The 16,279-nt window shown below is 55.9% G+C and overlaps 1 protein-coding gene across 1 annotated transcript; it reads left to right on the top strand.

The window, feature by feature from the left end:
• The first annotated feature begins 2,899 nt into the window (after nt 1-2,899).
• Nucleotides 2,900-15,630, top strand: SLC35F6 (solute carrier family 35 member F6). Its single transcript, XM_029232514.1, has 6 exons — nt 2,900-3,072; nt 11,091-11,163; nt 12,058-12,229; nt 12,478-12,690; nt 13,429-13,539; nt 14,853-15,630. Exons 1-6 carry the CDS (start codon nt 2,996-2,998, stop codon nt 15,320-15,322), a joined length of 1,116 nt encoding a protein of 371 aa, XP_029088347.1. The 5' UTR covers nt 2,900-2,995; the 3' UTR covers nt 15,323-15,630.
• Nucleotides 15,631-16,279: the final 649 nt, after the last annotated feature.

Raw genomic sequence — 16,279 nt, 5'->3', positions numbered from 1 at the left:
GAGTTATGTTTTATTCGATGATCTTACTGAGGACTATAGCCCGGGAATCAGCTTCTCAGATAGCTCTGAGGAATTGTTCCGAAGAGGTACGGGAGGGGCCAGGATATAGAGGAGTTTTTGCTGGAAAAAAAACCCTGTGGTTGAACATCAAAAGATTACTGCTAATCACACACACACACACACACACACACACGCACACGCGCACACACACACACACACACAGACATCTCAAGGTAATGATTTTAGCACTTTACTTTGTATGGGGCAATGCAAGAATCTGGACTTATTAAAATTATTCCTTTGATATGCACCTTAACTACCTATCCTGCTTTCTCCATCCTGAATCCCCTCAGGGCGCACCGTTGGGGGGCTGCAGTGGCTGAGGGCTTTATGACCATCATCCTTTGTTTACTGAAATGGCAAGTGACATTCTTTGCCTACAATATCCACCCTGATTCCTCTCGACTTTTCTCAGAATTCCAATCTCCTGAGGCCCCATGCCTTGCTGCTACCTGGGGACACTAACGTCAACCTTACTTTTCACCTGGAAAGTGTAGTCTAGCCAGGCTGGCAGACACCTGGAACCTCGGTGTAGGTCACTCCCCAATGCGGGGGCTGCCACCACCTCCCGTGCGTCCAGCAGGGTTGCCTCTGCCTGGAGCAACCGCCTTCTCCACAGGCGGGCACAGACGGGGTGGCTGATCCAGGACAGCTCTGATTGTCACTGTCATGCCCCTACTCCCACCCCTCTTGAGGAATCTGTCCCTTTCCCAACTCCCTCTGCCTCTTACACACCCTCACGCTGCCGCATGGTTACCGGTGAGCTCACTCCTCTCCTCCATAAAATCCCGAACTCCTTGAGGGCAGAGACCTTGTCCTGCTTGGCTTTGGGGGTCCATACCTGGCTCCAGGCCTGGCACTTAGTGGACTCCATGTGTATTTGCCAATAAATCCTTCTGTCTCCTGGGCTCCAAAGATAGCAGTTGGATGAATGGTCAGAACATCATGATAAACTAAAATTCATTTTATGATGTGGCTATGGAGACACACAAAGACTGTGACATCATGTCAGGCAGGTGGCACCACTAATCATTAGTAATGTTTATTTCAGGACAGTGTCCTTGGCTTGGACACGTGGGGAGCACAGTTCAGGGCCCCGCTGAGTGTGTCACTGTGCTGTAGGAACTGGCTCCGACAGGGATGGGGCTATGCAGCTGCTGTGGACCGGGCTGGTCTACCCCTTGGGACAGAAGCTGTGTTTCACTCATCTCTACAGGCCTCAACGTCTAAGTCAATATTTTTGGATAACTGAAGTAATTCCTTTACATGAAACTAGTGATGTTGAAGACAAGAAGCTCAGAAGAAACCTTTCTGCGTCTCTCAACTCCCCCACTGACTGAAAAGAATAGACTACAGTGTAGGAAAGTTCCCGGATGGTCTGCGGCTCCCAGACGCACTCCACACCCACTCATACCTCGGTGCCATCGCACTGCCATTGCCTCTTCTGGGATAGCCCTTCCCCTTCTATCTTACTTTTGTCCAGAACCTCCCTTCTACACCTTCTCTGTCAGGTCTTCCTGGTCCAGCCCCTTGAGAGTTTTTGTGATTCAACACTGGTCATTTTCATAAGGTCAAGGCAGTCTTAGGGCAAGCAGGAGGAGGTGGCAGGCAGGCCCTACCCCCTGCACCTCCAGCAGCAAGATCTGCAATAACGGGGAAATGTGCTCACTGGGTCTGAAGCAGATCCTTGAAGGCCTTGTGCTCCAGCCTGTGGTGTGACCGCGCATGGCATGGCGTGCAGACACAGGCCTGGAGATGAGGACAGAGGGCAGCTGGGGGCTGAAAACTAGGAGCAGGATTTTAAAAGCTGGAAGCCTCTGCGCATAAACTGAGGTCTTCCTGCCTTCCTCTGAGCAGCATCTGGCGAATGCAGAAAGGAGCAACGGGGTGAGATTGGTGGAGGCGCTGAGCGGAAGGCACGGATTTGGCGGAGACTGAAGAATGTGCAAGCAAACCCCCACTCCGTCACTCACCAGCGTTGATCACAAGCAAATCACTTGGCTTTTTTTTTTTTTTTTTAATTTTATTTATTTTATTTTTGGCTGTGTTGTGTCTTCGTTGCTGCACGCGGGCTTTCCTCTGGATGCGGCGAGCAGGGGCTACTCTTTGTTGTGGTGCACAGGCTTCTCACTGTGGTGGCTTCTCTTGTTGCAGAGCACGGGCTCTAGCCACGTGGGCTTCAGTAGTTGTGGCACACTGGCTCAGTAGTTGTGGCTCGCAGGCTCTAGAGCGCAGGCTCAGTAGTTGTGGTGCACAAGCTTAGTTGCTCCGTGGCATGTGGGATCTTCCCGGACCAGGGCTCGAACCCGTGTCTCCTGCATTGGCGGGCGGATTCTTAACCACTGCGCCACCAGGGAAGCCCGGCTTTTCTTAATTTAGCTTCTTTTGCTATAAAACAATCTCCCAAGGAGCAGGAACTAGATTCTTACGCCACTTTTCTGTAAGATGTGAGCAACACCGCGGCTTGGGATCTCTAGGGACACGTCTCAGGCCTCCTGGGAGTTCCCTGGGTATCCAGTAGAGAGGAGATTCACACGCTGGACGTTTCTACTTCGTGGTTTGCCTCTGACATTGTTCAGCTCAATCTCTCTAAAGGGTTTACAGAACACTCTAATATCCACGATGCATTCTCACTTCCTCGTCCCATCAGCCCCTTTTGCAGGTGGGGAGACCTGGGCCCGTGACTTGACACCGTCACTCTGTGAGGACCAGCGCCCCCAGCTCCGGCTCTGGAGAGCGCAGACGCGCGGCACCCCCGCCTCCCGCGCCCTCCCTGGGGGCGGAGTGAGCAGGCACGGGGCGGGATCTTTCAGGTCATGTGACTCCCGGCCCGGAAGCACTCGCCCCCAGACCCCGGGGTGACCAGGTTGGGGGCTACTACCTCCAGCGAGCGCGCAGGTCGCGCTCCTGTTTCGCGCTCCCAGCATCCGCCGCCATGGCCTGGACCAAGTACCAGCTGTTCCTGACCGGGCTCATGCTCGTCACCGGCTCCATCAACACGCTCTCGGCAAAGTGAGTCCGGGCCTGGCCGGGAGGGGAGGGGACTCCGCGCCCTCCCTTCGCGGCTCTCCTTTCCTGACTTCACCAGCCAGCTCAGTTGCTCTGATCCGTTCATGCGGTTTATGGACCACCCAAGGGGTACGAGGCCCAGGGAAATGCGGGGCAGGGCCGTGTCCCCGGCTGGAGGATCCGAGCCCCTGCTTTGATTCGCTGTGTGCTTGATCCCAGCGAGTCACTTTCTAACTCAGCGCCTCAGTTTCCTCATCTTTAAACGGGAGGGAGTTTCTCTTCCCTGCCCCTTCCAAGCTGGCATCGGGGGCCCCGCCCTCCAGGAGCTGTGGGCCAGGGAGGGCTACCATAAACGTCATGCGGACCGAGTGACCAGTGAGCGTGGAGGGCTGCGATGACAGAGAAGGGGGTGCACCATGGGCCCCTCTTGGAGGAAGGGTTACAGCTGGGCCTCGAAGCTTTGGTAGGATTTCTACATGTGGTGGGGACATCGAGGCAGGAACAGCAAGGCCAGATCCAGGTGGATTGTAACTAGCACCAAATGCCCAGGCTGGATTTTATCCCATAATCAAAGAGGGGCTTTTGAGATGGGGAGTGACATGTTAAAAGTGATACGATGAACCTGGTGGTCAAGGTGCAAAGCAGTTGGCTGCAGGGAAGACCACGCCAAGGCTGCTGCATAGCAGATAAGGGGAACTGGGAGGTGGCAGTGAGGTGGGAAGGGAAGGGTCAGGTGGGAGAGACCAGGTGCAGAGTGAAGCCACAGGGCCTGACCCACAGGATCCAATAATCACTCCTGGGCTTCTGCCTGGGGGAATAGAAGTGGCATTAACCCAGGCAGGGTGGGCAGGGGGGCAGTTCAGCTCTGATGTAAGAGGGTGTGGTGCACGTGGAGGACAGTAGACAGTGACCCTCTCCCAGTCAGACCTCCCTTCCACCTGAGCCCTGCCAGGCTCCAGAGCAAAGGGGAGTCACCCCAGTCACCCTCTGGGCTGCACTCCAGGCCCCCTGAGGGTGGTGGGGATAGTTGTATCTTATTCGTTTTTGAGGGTGTTTCTTCCCAGCGTACTCCATCAGTGACGTGAGAAATGCCCCAGAAGGGAGGTCTGGGAGAGAAGCACCCTGTTCGATTCATCAGGCATATATAAGGTCCTTACAGTGTGTGAGGCACTGCCTAGACCTAGGGAAGGAGACAGAAGTGACCGAGAGAAGGTCCCAGGCTTTGAGATGCTTAGAAACTGCAGCAGAGGAGACAGATGTGTACACGCTTGGCAATCACAGTGTCCTCCCTTCTCCACAGGAGGTGGACCTCTGGGTAAGGCCCACCTGTCTCTCTGGTTGGGCTCTGGCCGGCTGTGTCTGTGTCTTGTGCTGGGCTCCTGGGCCCTGAGGCCTCCTGAAGGGTACTCCTTTTGCTGAGCCCTTAGCTATAAAGGAAACTCAGCCTGAGGGCTCCCATCTCAGGATCTGACTGCAGCAGAGCAAGTCATCTGTCCATCCATCCCACAAGCCAAGGCCTCAGTCTGGTGCTTATAGGGTGGCTGTGGCCTGCCAGGGCCGCTGTCCACAAGGAGAGCTGAGTTACCTACTGAGGTAAACAGTGCTGACTCAGCTCCTTCCAGAAAAAGCTCCAGGCCGGTCAGGTAAGAAGCCAGGGAATCCTCAGCCCCAGGACGCCTTGCCCTTGGAGGCTGCCTGAGAGGCCAGAAAGAGGTTCCCAGGTGTGATCCCAACCTTTGGTCCTGTCCCCTGCCCTGTGGCCTGATGTGGGGCCTCTTAGGAGCCTCCCTACCTGTGATGGGCCCCAGTATTGGACCCTAAACAGTGTTCTAAGACCAGACTGTGAGAAGGACGCTCTCAGAGGAAGAACGTGGGAGAGCAGCTGTGTACATCCTGATAGAGATTACTGATTTGAAATCACACTCTGACCTGAAGCTTCTGGCAGGGACAGACAGACGAGAATGCGACCACAGCAAGTGCTAACCAGTTAATACACAGAGAGCTCCACGTGCCACGTCCTGCCCTGGCTGCCTTCATGAGTTAAGTTAATGAATTCTCATAACCACCCTATGAGGTAGATAAATTCCTTGTCCCTGGATAAGGAAACTGAGGTTCTGGAAAGAGGGGCTTGCTTACCCAAGTTCAACTCAGCTATTAAGTGGCAAAGTTTATATTTGAGCCTAAGTAGTCTGGCTCTAGAATCCATGCTCTTAACCTCCACTATGGATGAGGCTGGGGACTTCTCTAGTCATCCTTAGGGGCATTTAAAGTTGTTAGAAACATAGAAATTATCCATTCTCATCCCCACAGTTTACAGTCAAGGTCCCAAGAAAAGTTTCGTGTGTATGTGACCCAGCTGGTTGGTGTCTAGAACCTAGGTCTCAGGATTTTGGTCCAGTGCTGGTCTTCTACAGCTACAGTACCCAAAACTCCCTCTTCCTTGGGGGTTTCCTCTTATATCTCTGCAGGCAAGAACAGACAAGCATGTGCCCATGGAAGTTGTAATCCTATAAGTGGCATCTCCTCTCCCTGCCATCGGGGTGCCTTCCCTCTGGGACTGGGTGACAAGCATCTGAAGCCTCCATCCCAGAGATCACTCAGGGTTCAGGGTTAGAGTCTCTAGTAGCCTCTTGCAGTTTCTTGGCCTGTAAAATGAGCATAATGTTTCCCTCCCCGGCTGCTTGGGCGGACTGAAGACAGTGGATGAGGAAGTGGGCGTGAGCACGTGCTGCTCCTGTGCTGGGATCACAGGTCAGCTGTCCCCTGCAGGAGGTCACTGCCCACTCAGCAGGATTGGGTGTGCTGCAGGGAGCCGGCCTGGCCAGGCTGGGCTGGGCTGGGGCTGGGGATTACCTACCCCCCGGAGGGAAAGTCACCGATCAGGCTGGCCCTGTAGCCCCGTCCCTGGGTGTGGGCAGAAGGTCCCTCCCTTCTCCTTTCTGTGGCTGCTTTCTCCCCCTCACCAGGCTTCTGCTGATGCACTTCCTGGGACCAAACATTTGCCTTCCTCTGGCACCACGTGGGGCTGTCTGCCTGAACCAGTGCACGTTTCGGAGCCCCACCCTCCTGAATCAAGCTGGGGTTCTGCATGTAAAGAGCCAGGGTCAAGTAGACGCTCACTCAGGAAGGCTCACATCCCCTCCTAAACTTCTGCAGGCTGTGAAGCCCACCCAGCCACGAAGGGGCCATGGGGGTCATTTCTCCAACAGTCAGGCCCACTGGGTCCGGGGAGCCTGCAGGAAGGTGGCAGGAGGCCTGCGATCACTGGACCTCTTTTAGGGGAGGACTCTCCCTGTCCTTCCTGCGCCAGCTCTAACTTTTGCCTTGGCAGCTGCCCCTCCCCCACCCATAGGTTCCAAAAGTGGGCACGGGATAATTGCTTCAGAGGGGTTCAGGCCAGCTGGAGAAAGCCTTAAGTCAGCAGGGCAGTGTAGCAGTGAAAAGAGCATGAGGCTTGGAAGCTATGAGATTAGATGAGTCACTGGGCCTCTCCAAGCCTCAGTTTCATCTATAAAGTGGGCATGATAATATCCCTGCCCCACCTTCTTCCCAGACTCCTTGTAAGATCTACTGAGGAGAGTTATCTAATACTTAAGAGAGGGAGGGCTGTCATCATTTATCACCACGTGAGCCAGGGCCACCTGCTATGACACCCCAGAGAGTGGAGAAGCCCTGGGGCCCTTCTGAAGATCCCAAGCCAGAGAAAGAAGCTGACTCACTGGGCTTAACAGGCCCAGGAGGAGAGCGGAAATGGCATAGATTCTGTGGGGAATATGGATACACAGCTAATCAGCCCGAGGCGGCCGCATCAACCACTTCCTCAGCTTCTGACCGCCACCCCTGGTCCCACACAGACGCGCACACCCCTTGGGACGCTGAGCTTTGAGCTTACTGAGCAAGGCCACGCCAGAGTGACTCGCCCCTAGTAAGGGTAGCCCACCCGGAGCCCTCCAAGGCCCAGGGAACTCTAAAGGGAGCCCGCCTCTGCCAGTGGAGGGCACTTCCTCGTGTGGGTCCCCAAGGCCTCCTGCCCTAGAGACCACAGCTTTCCCCAGGATATAGTGTCCAGAGAGAATGGAGGGCCCATCTGCAGGGCTGACCTTTTCCCCGCCTCAGCCAGGGGGGTGGGAAGAATCCTGAGTAAGAAGGTGATCGGTGTTGAGGAAGGAGCACAGAACAGGGGGTGGTGCTCCTGGGTACTAGCGCTTCCCTGTGTCCCTCAAGCCCTGTCTGGTCCCTGGGTTTCCTCATCTCTCAAACAAGGAGCTTCCCGAGATGATGGCTGAGTTTGTTCTCCTCTTTCAGCACTTTGTGGCCCTCCAGGTGCCTCTGCGTCTGCGTCAGCCTGCAGGCTGGGTCCCAGAGGATGGATACTCTCCCCGGAAGCTTTCAGGCTGGAGCAGAGCTGGGGCCACACCCACCCAACACAAGGGGAAGTGGTTCCTGCTCAGCAGAGGAGAGAGAGGGAGAAGAGGGGCAGTAAAGGACTTTTAGTGACCCCCTGCCATATGCCAGGTCTTATATGTCTTATTACTTTTGCCAATTCATCAGTGTTGGCATTATTATCCCCGACTTACAGGTGAGAAATCTGTAACTCATCCAACCTGTGAGAGTCAGAAGTCTGGGCTTTCCGTGTATCCTGCTGCCTTTTCTGAAAATAAGTTCAAGCAGATGGGTTCGGCCCTAGATCCGCCCATTGTTAACTGTGTGAGCCTGAACACGGCTCTCTCCACCCCAAGGTCTGAAGTCCCTGTCAGTAAAATGAGGACCCTTGTTGTGAGGCCTAAACCACACAGCCCACATGAAGTGTTCAGGCTCCTCAGGGAGAAGCACAGGCCTGGTACAAGGTCGGTACACAGTGAGTGGTGCATTCATAAACACATGTTAGTGAAGCGTTTTGCAAGGAGATAAGTGCTATCCCACTGGGGAGTGATTGCTTTCACCCCCAGATGAACCAGGTCTGGCTTTTGGCTCTTGTCCTGTGCTACCTGGGGTCCTGCTGTGACTGCACAGTGAGGCAGACCTTTCCCAGGGCCAAGATGAGAAGCCTGACTCTATCCCAAAGTGACTGCAGGCCTGAACTCCTGCCTGGCCAAGAGTCTGGGCAGGGCAGGCAGCCTGTCCTGACACCCAAACCCTTGGGGTGTAAACCTGCCCCAGGCACTCAGATACAAAAAGATTCCATTTCCCCTGCTGGGATCCTGCCAGCCCTGCCTGTTCAGGCAGACCCACCCCTTGGAGGAAGCAGACAGCGCAGGGGGAGAGGAGGAAGCTTAGCACCAGCCCTACAGCCTGCTCCCCGTGCAGTGCCCCTCCCTGGGGAAGGGCAGGCCTAGCTGGTCCCCCCAGCAGGGGACACCTCAGACCGGATGGCAGATTAGCAGTCATGGATAATTGCCTTTGGACTATAGTACCTGCCTATTTGTCTAGCGGTGTCTGGAAGTCCCACTCATTCAACAACAAAAAATGTTTGAACTGCTGTATAATAACGTGCGAGGAGCAGGGGATTGAAAGCTGTGCAAGTTGCTGGATGCTGAGCTCACAGCCTCTCAAGTGACAAGGACTACGGAACCAGAAAGTGATGCAGATATGAGTTGTCGTGACTGTAAGGTGCACAGGCAGTAGCCCGGGGGAGTGCAGGAGGTGGCCGCACTGCTACATCGGGGGTCTTGAGCCTGCCAGTGTGTGCTCTGGATGTGGCCCCAGGATGGGGAAGGGGCTTCCATACCAGCCCTTGCCCTAGGCTTCTCGTTGACCATGAACTTGGCAGGACCTCCCTTGTGCCTCCTGGAGGAGCCCTGGGAACTCTCTCTTTGACCTGCTCATTCGCTCCAGGGCAGGTGTTTCTGCGCCCTTGGTAAAGCTTGACCTCTCTGCTCTCCTTCGCTTCTCTCTTTTGCTCGGCTGCCTCACCCAGCCCCTCCCAGAGGGCTTTGTCTGTGAAAGTGAGTCTGGCTGGAGAGCAGGCCAAGCTGGGTGAGCCATACAGGTGGTATGTGTCCCACACCCACATCCCACGTCCTGTCCTATCCTGCCCTGCCTGGGGATCCCAGAGTCGCAATCTACAGCAGATCGGGCAGAAATGAGACCCCAGAGAACAGGTGGTTTCTGTCGTTGATGGGGATTATCTTTGCCCCTTTGCTACTGGGTCTGGTTCCAGCCTGATCCCCTGACCCAGATTTCCTCTGCCTTCCCAACCAGGCATATCAGAACTTCTAGCTGCCCATCAGCTCTCATTTGACCTCCACCATTCCCAAGCACCAGACGCCCTCCTACCTTCCCTCCTCACTGTGGGAGTGGGTGGGGTCTCCTACCTTGAGATAAGTTTGCCATAGTCCTGTTTTGTTCACTTGCCCTGGGATGTGTTCAGATCTCTTTGTAGACGTGATCTCTCCCTCCAGGTCTGTGCTACCACCAGCGCTCAGCCCGCCCTTCCCACTGCCTGCCCACTTGCCCCGGGCTGTGGGAAAGAGCTCCCTGTTCCCCTCCTTAGACTCAGGCACAGAGAAGCCCCGCCTGCACAGGATCTTTGTCAAACCCAGACCTGCACCGCGTGGCATGACCCGTGGCCCCTGCTTGGGGCACAGGAAGCAGAAGGCTTCCCTGCGCTCTGGGAGCTGAGGCTTGTGCACAGAGGAGCCAGCAGATGGGGTGGGGACCACCATGTAGCTGCTCTGGACAAACATTGTAAGGAAAGACATTTAAGAAGAAGTCCCGAGTCTTACACTTTAGGGACCGCCACCGCCTACGAGTGGGGTTGCTGCAGCGGAGGCAGGTCGGTGGCCCACTGCAAGCGGCCCTGGGTCTGCGTTGACTCGCGTCAGCAGCGTGATGTGGCGCATGCAGTCCAAGCCAGGTCAGCTAACCAGGGTGTCCAACACGTGGGCGGGGCCGCCCTGTTGCCCGACTCAGTCTGGGCCAGATCACGTGCCCTTGGCTCTGGGCCTGGGCCCACCAGAGTGCTTCCTGAAGTCAGCAGCCAGGGCAGTGAAAGGTTAGCGAGGGCCGGGGCTGCTTGACCAGGAGAAGATTCCGAAGGTGGGGAAGGCTCCACATATATGAAGGGCTTTCCAATGAAAGAGAGATTAGATTCCCAGGGACATAACTAAGGCCAGCGAAAGTGAAATTCAGAGGCAGAAGTTTTAGCGACAGATGTTGGTCAGTGCAAAATGGTTGGCGGTAGCTGCCCAGAGCGCTGTGCCGTGACAGACTCTGGGCTCGGCGGGGAGCATGCCATAATCAGTGAGGCCCATCTGCCGGGGTGCCGGCTGGCACCCACTCCACAAGCGCCATGTACCTGCCACCGGCTTCCGAGCCAGTGCTAGAGAAAACCCTCCAGATCCTTCAGGTTATGGGAAGGTGGCCGGGTGGTCTGTGTCAGGTGGCCATTTCCCAGGGCCCACGTGACCTTGTAGACCAGGGACTCTTGATATGGGTCCCTTTGATAGTCTGGTGAAGCCTAGAGTAGTGTTTTAAAACGTGCAAATAAAAGACCAAGGATTACAGAAAAAGCTAATTGTATTGAAATAAAGTTATCAAGACATTAAACAAGCCAGTTTGTGAAATAGTAACGTACACGTGTGCATGCACTTCTTAACACATGAAATAGTAAGCAGTGGGTCTAATTACTGTAATTTTGGAGCAGTGATGAGTGTAAATAATACTTCACAATCTCTGCAGTGGCTCGAATGTGATAATGAGAAGAGCTGTGATTTCCGTGTGTGGCAAAGTCGCAGGTACTGCAATGCTACACTCATAAATGGAGGAAATGCTAAATTTCTGGTAGAGGTTCATGAAACTTCAGCTAAAGGGTTCCAGGCCCCCGCGTTCTGTCTGCCATCCCAGAGGAAGACTCCTTGCCTTGGAGACTGGTCCCTTCGAGAGGGAGCCCCGCTCTGGGCCGAGTCTGCTAAGTCTGGTCTCTTGGCTTCAGGAGGTGTGAGCTCTCTGCAGGCCCCAGGACCGGGTGGGAGAGCGCGCTGCCACACTGCAGGGTTTGACCTTCTCTCTGTCTGCTGCAGGTGGGCGGACAACTTCGTGGCCCCAGGCTGCGGAGGGAGCCAGGAGCACAGCTTCCAGCATCCCTTCCTCCAGGTATCTGTGCCTGTCCTCGCCCATCTCCGTCTCCCAGGCCTCAGGTCATGGGCCCCCACGAGGCCATGCTGTTTGCTAACCTGGGTTGGGGGAGTCCTCCCTTGCTCTCAGGAGAGCCGGTTGCTTCTCTCTCCCTCCCAGAACAGAGGCCAGGGTGTGAGGTGCCCCTGGAAGCGGGCAGAAGGCACAGTCCCCTGTAGGAAGCCTGCACAAGTGCTGGTGAGCGCTCATGCCCCGGACTCCTTGAGGCCAGCCCTCACCATGGCCAAGTCAGGACACATTTGGAACAATCCAGCCCTGTCGTAAAACCTGCTCCCCAACCACGGGGAGCCCAGACCCCACTGGGGCAGGGCAGACACCATCAATGGAAGGTACCTTATTGCTAGACTGGGAAGCAGGAGACTTAAAGTTTAGTCCAGCTCTGCCAGCAACTTGCTTTGTGACCTTATATAAGTTCTCAAGCCTCTCGGGGCCTCAGTTTCTCCATCTGGAACATGACCAGGGATCGGTCTAGATTGGTGGGTTTTCAGATCAGGCTCTACATGGCCTTAGAGTTTCCATCGAGGTGTTTGAAGAGCTTAGGGGTAGACCTAGGAGGCAGGCTCTGGCCTCCCGCACAGAGCAGTTCTGCTTTTGTCTCTTTTACATGTTGGGGTTATAGGTAAACTCTTGTGTGAAGAAAGGTTATGTTTAAAAAATTTTGTTACAGAGAATCCCCTGGCAGTCCAGTGGTTAGAACTCCAGGCTTTCACTGCCGAGGGCACAGGTTTCATCCCTGGTCGGGGAACTAAGATCCCACAAGCTGTGCAGCACGGCCAAAATAAAAAAAAAAAACAAACCCTTGTTATAGGTGGTCTTCCTTCCAGCTCTGAAGTCCTGTTTCTGTCCCTACAGGCAGTGGGCATGTTCCTGGGGGAGTGCTTCTGCCTGGCTGCCTTCTACCTACTCCGGTGCAGAGCTGCAGGGCACCCAGACACCAGCATGGATCCCCAGCAGCCCTTCAACCCCCTTCTTTTCCTGCCCCCAGCCCTCTGCGACATGACCGGGACCAGCATCATGTATGTGGGTGAGTAGCCAAGCCAGGCTGCCAAGGGCTCAGCGAAGCCTGTGGCCCAAGGGAGCTGCTGGGAAAGAGCCACCCCCAACTCATCTTCAGCTCCCCCCGCCCCTCTCCCACCGACCTTTACACACACGCCCCCAACCAAGGTTTACTGAGTACTTACCACGTGCCAGCCCTGTCAGCCCTGAGGACACCTCAGTGAACAGACAGGCTGGGCCCTTAGGAGCTAACGTCATGTGTCTCTCCTCTCCTAGCCCTGAACATGACCAGTGCTTCCAGCTTCCAGATGCTGCGGGGAGCAGTGATCATATTCACAGGCCTGTTCTCGGTGACCTTCCTGGGACGGAGGCTGGCACTGAGCCAGTGGCTGGGTATCCTCGCGACCATCGCAGGGCTGGTGGTCGTGGGCCTGGCTGACCTCCTGAGCAGGCACGACAGTCAGCACAAGCTCAGCGAAGTGATCACAGGTGTGGCCGGGGTGGGCATCCCGGGGCTGCCCAGCACAGAGTCACTCGACAAAGCATTTTACAAGTTCTGCTGTCCGCCAAGCCCTGGGGGAGGGCACGTGGGCCACCAGCTGATGTGGACATGCACCTGCTTCCCAGGTGATGGGAAGAGTGTAGGGAAGACCAGCAGGGGACAAGCAGCGTGAGGGAGAGGTGGGTGAGGAGCGGGGAGGTCCGAGGAAGGAGAGGGCTAGCTCTGCGACGTACTTACAGCCACACAGACTGCAGGATCCGGAAGAGGAAAGGAATGAATGTTGGCTGAGCACTTACCGAGCGCGCAACCAGCGCTTCGCACTGTGCTCGTCATCACTCATCCTCACGGTCCCAGAAAGGGCACACTGCAGCCCATTTTACAGTGAAGTGGCCACCCTGCTCACGCATGGCAGGATTAAACCAGAAATGTCCATCTCGGAGCCTGTTGCTTCTCAAAAGACCTGCTTACCCCAGTTGTGCAGCCCTCAGGCCCAGGTGGACCCCTGGACTTTCCGGAGCCTTAGCCCAGAGGGGCTGACAGTGCCTTCCCTGGTGGCCTGCCTCACCCCTCAGGGGCCAGGAGGTCAGGCGCGGGGCCTGTCGTGGCCGGACCTCGTGGACTGTACAGTGCCCTGTGGAGTCAGGGGCTGCAGGGGCTCTTAGGTTTCCGTGGGCTGAGATGTCTGCCTCAGCCTGGCCTCACTCTGGGCCCCTCCTTTCCCACAGGGGACCTGCTGATCATCATGGCCCAGATCATCATCTCCATCCAGATGGTGCTGGAGGAGAAGTTTGTCTACAAGCACAGCGTGCACCCACTGCGGGCAGTCGGCACTGAGGGTGCGTGTGAACACAGGCTGGCAGGAGGGCGCCGGGTGGAGTGCGCCCTGCGGGGCGGCACATCGAGGGGATGCAGTGAGGGCGCCTGGCGAGGTGCTGGGGGCCTCTGGGAAGGGCGAGCCTCCCGCCCTCCTTCCTCGCTCCCCTCACCACGTTCGTGTTGATAAATACCCTGACAGCTGCCGTGCACTCGGCCAGGAGCTAAGGGAGGGCAGGGACGAAGATGAATGAGACGCAAGCCCCGCTCTAGAGGAACCGACCAGCAAGAAAGGAGCAGGCAGTGCGTTTTAGCTTGGCCTGCTTTTACTCAAGTGACGCTTCACTTGCCAAGCATATCTGAGTGTCATGGCCCAGGGAAGGTGGCATTTGCGCTACAGATTTCAGGAAGCAAGAATGGACAGGAGGGAACTCCAGGCAGAGTGGAGACATGGGGAGCTGGATGTGAGTTTGGAAACCAGTGAGGAATAGTTTGGAGGAGGTACAGGTTTGATGTAGGGGAAATGATCAGGAATTGAATATGTCAGGGTCATATCTTGGAGAACCTTGGAACATCAGGCAAGTGGATTTAGACTTTAAATGACAGGCAGGGAAGAGCCACCAAAGGTTTTTGAGCAGGGAAGTAAGTCAAAATGATGCTTTAAAATTATGGAACTAGCAGGGCGAATTAGAGCAGTGCTACCGAAGTGTGACCTACGGGCTTGTCGGGGAGCTGTTGGTGCCTGTTCCACCGTGAGCTGAGGGCTTACGGCAGAACATTACCCACCTAAATCAACTATGTCATCAAGCGTACTGATTGCTTCCACTCACTTTTTTTTCCTAGCAGGACTTTCTGAGTGAAGCAGTGCCTTGATTTACATTCTGGCCCAGCTCCTTGTCACACACCAACAGCGCTGAGTTAGAGAGCTGTTTTTCCACACTTGTGAGAGCAGTGTCGTGCTCGCAGCCAGCAATCCTTTTGTCAATGAATAGAATTGAGTTTAAAAAGTGTCAGAGAGCATCGTACATTGTAAGGGTAGCTGTCGTTTTGTGAAAGTGTGTGTACATGTCTGTGCACTGGTCACAATATAAAATGTATTTCCTATTCTTGGTCCGGTCAGAAGACGCGGATTAAAGTGGAAATGGGGCCGTCAGAGCCCATTCAGTAGGCCGTTGTAGTTCCTAATGAGCTCCAGGAGCTGGAAGGAAGGAGCTGGTGCGAGGGCGACTCGGAGGGGTGGCTGGGAGGTCAGCGGAGCCCGGCTGGGTGGGCCGGGGCACGCTGCCGGGTCTGGGGGCCCAGCGGAGAGCGTGACGTGCTCCCTCCACTCCCGCAGGCCTCTTTGGCTTCATGATCCTCTTCCTGCTGCTGGTGCCCATGTACTACATCCCCGCCGGTTCCTTCAGTGGAAACCCTCGCGGGACGCTGGAGGACGCGCTGGACGCCTTCTGCCAGGTGGGCCGACAGCCACTCATTGCGCTGGCGCTGCTGGGCAACATCAGCAGCATTGCCTTCTTCAACTTTGCAGGCATCAGTGTCACCAAGGAACTGAGCGCCACCACCCGAATGGTGCTGGACAGCCTGCGTACCATTGTCATCTGGGCACTGAGCCTGACGCTGGGCTGGGAGGCCTTCCACCCGCTGCAGATCCTTGGCTTCCTCATCCTCCTGACGGGCACAGCCCTCTACAATGGGCTGCACCGCCTGCTACTGAGCCGCCTGTCCAGGGGCCGGCTCCCAGCAGAGGAGGGCGAGCATGAGAGACTGCTGGGGGGCCCTCGGACTGCCATCAACGATGCCAGCTGAGCCTCCTGCTCTGCTGCCACCTGGACGCTCCTTGTTCTCCCCGAGGCTGAGGCCACGTGGGCTGGTGAACCTCAAGTGCCCTGCCCCCCCCCCCCCCAGCCCCCCCCCCCCCCACCCAGGGCAGCTGCTGCCACAGAAGATGACACAACACCCAGGTCCTCCTTTGTCACCGCCCCATTCAGGCCTGAGTGCAGTGCCCGACCCCCAGCAGGCTTCCCCAGCCCCTCCTGCAACACTAGAGCTAAATCATGGAGTAGAATTGCAGGAACCAACAGCCCTAGGGTTTCCTCCTAAATCATAGGCTAAATATGGTTCTCCCAAGAAGAGAGGTCACTGAGCAAATTCTAATAGAACTAAGCACCACAGTTTCTAAAACTTGTAAGATACTCCCTAACCCTGTCTGGGAATGGAGGTTTCAGCCAGGGCCTTGCCGCAAACTCAGTGTGTGCTCCCCAGCCCTGTACCTGGTCACTCCGGGCCTTGGCGTCCTGCTCTGCAGAAGGTGTCCACGGTGTGGCTTCCGTGCCTTTGGGCCCAACTGGGCCCATTCTGCAGGCCTGTGGTTTTGACCAACCTGGGGAAGGAGTGACAGCCCATTTATTGAAGATGCCCCCTGCCCACGGAGCTCCTCCCCACGCCTGCTCTGGCGTCCTTGCTCACACCTTGAAGTCCTCCCCACCTGGGAGAAGTTACAGGGGGATTTCAGGGCAGCCCTGGATAATAGCTTTTATGAACTCTTCACCTTCCATTTTAAAGATGAGCAAACTTGAGTCCCAGAGTTATAAGTTGTTTGGCAAAAGGGCTCTCCTGCCGCGGGCTCTGGCCGTGCAGCCACACGACCAGGCAGTCGGCTGGGTTGTAGACCACGTCTGGGGTTCTGCCTCACCCCCAGCAACCCGACAGACACCATGGAGAACCCTCCAAGGTGATGGGTTTACCGGGAGTCTACCGTTGAGA

The sequence above is a fragment of the Monodon monoceros genome, unplaced genomic scaffold, assembly GCF_005190385.1.
Source record: "Monodon monoceros isolate NGI ecotype Baffin Bay Population unplaced genomic scaffold, NGI_Narwhal_1 Super_Scaffold_19, whole genome shotgun sequence".
Classification (NCBI taxonomy): domain Eukaryota; kingdom Metazoa; phylum Chordata; class Mammalia; order Artiodactyla; family Monodontidae; genus Monodon; species Monodon monoceros.
The sequence above is the reverse complement of the archived record's forward strand: the minus strand, read 5'-3'. Positions and strand labels throughout refer to the sequence as shown.

Bases quoted from the DNA above. Each gene is read 5' to 3' on its own strand.
- SLC35F6 (XM_029232514.1), top strand. From the start codon at position 2,996: ATGGCCTGGACCAAGTACCAGCTGTTCCTGACCGGGCTCATGCTCGTC. The intron at 3,073-11,090 runs GTGAGTCCGGGC...TGTCTGCTGCAG, and splicing joins ATCAACACGCTCTCGGCAAA to GTGGGCGGACAACTTCGTGG. The intron at 13,540-14,852 runs GTGCGTGTGAAC...CCACTCCCGCAG, and splicing joins GCGGGCAGTCGGCACTGAGG to GCCTCTTTGGCTTCATGATC.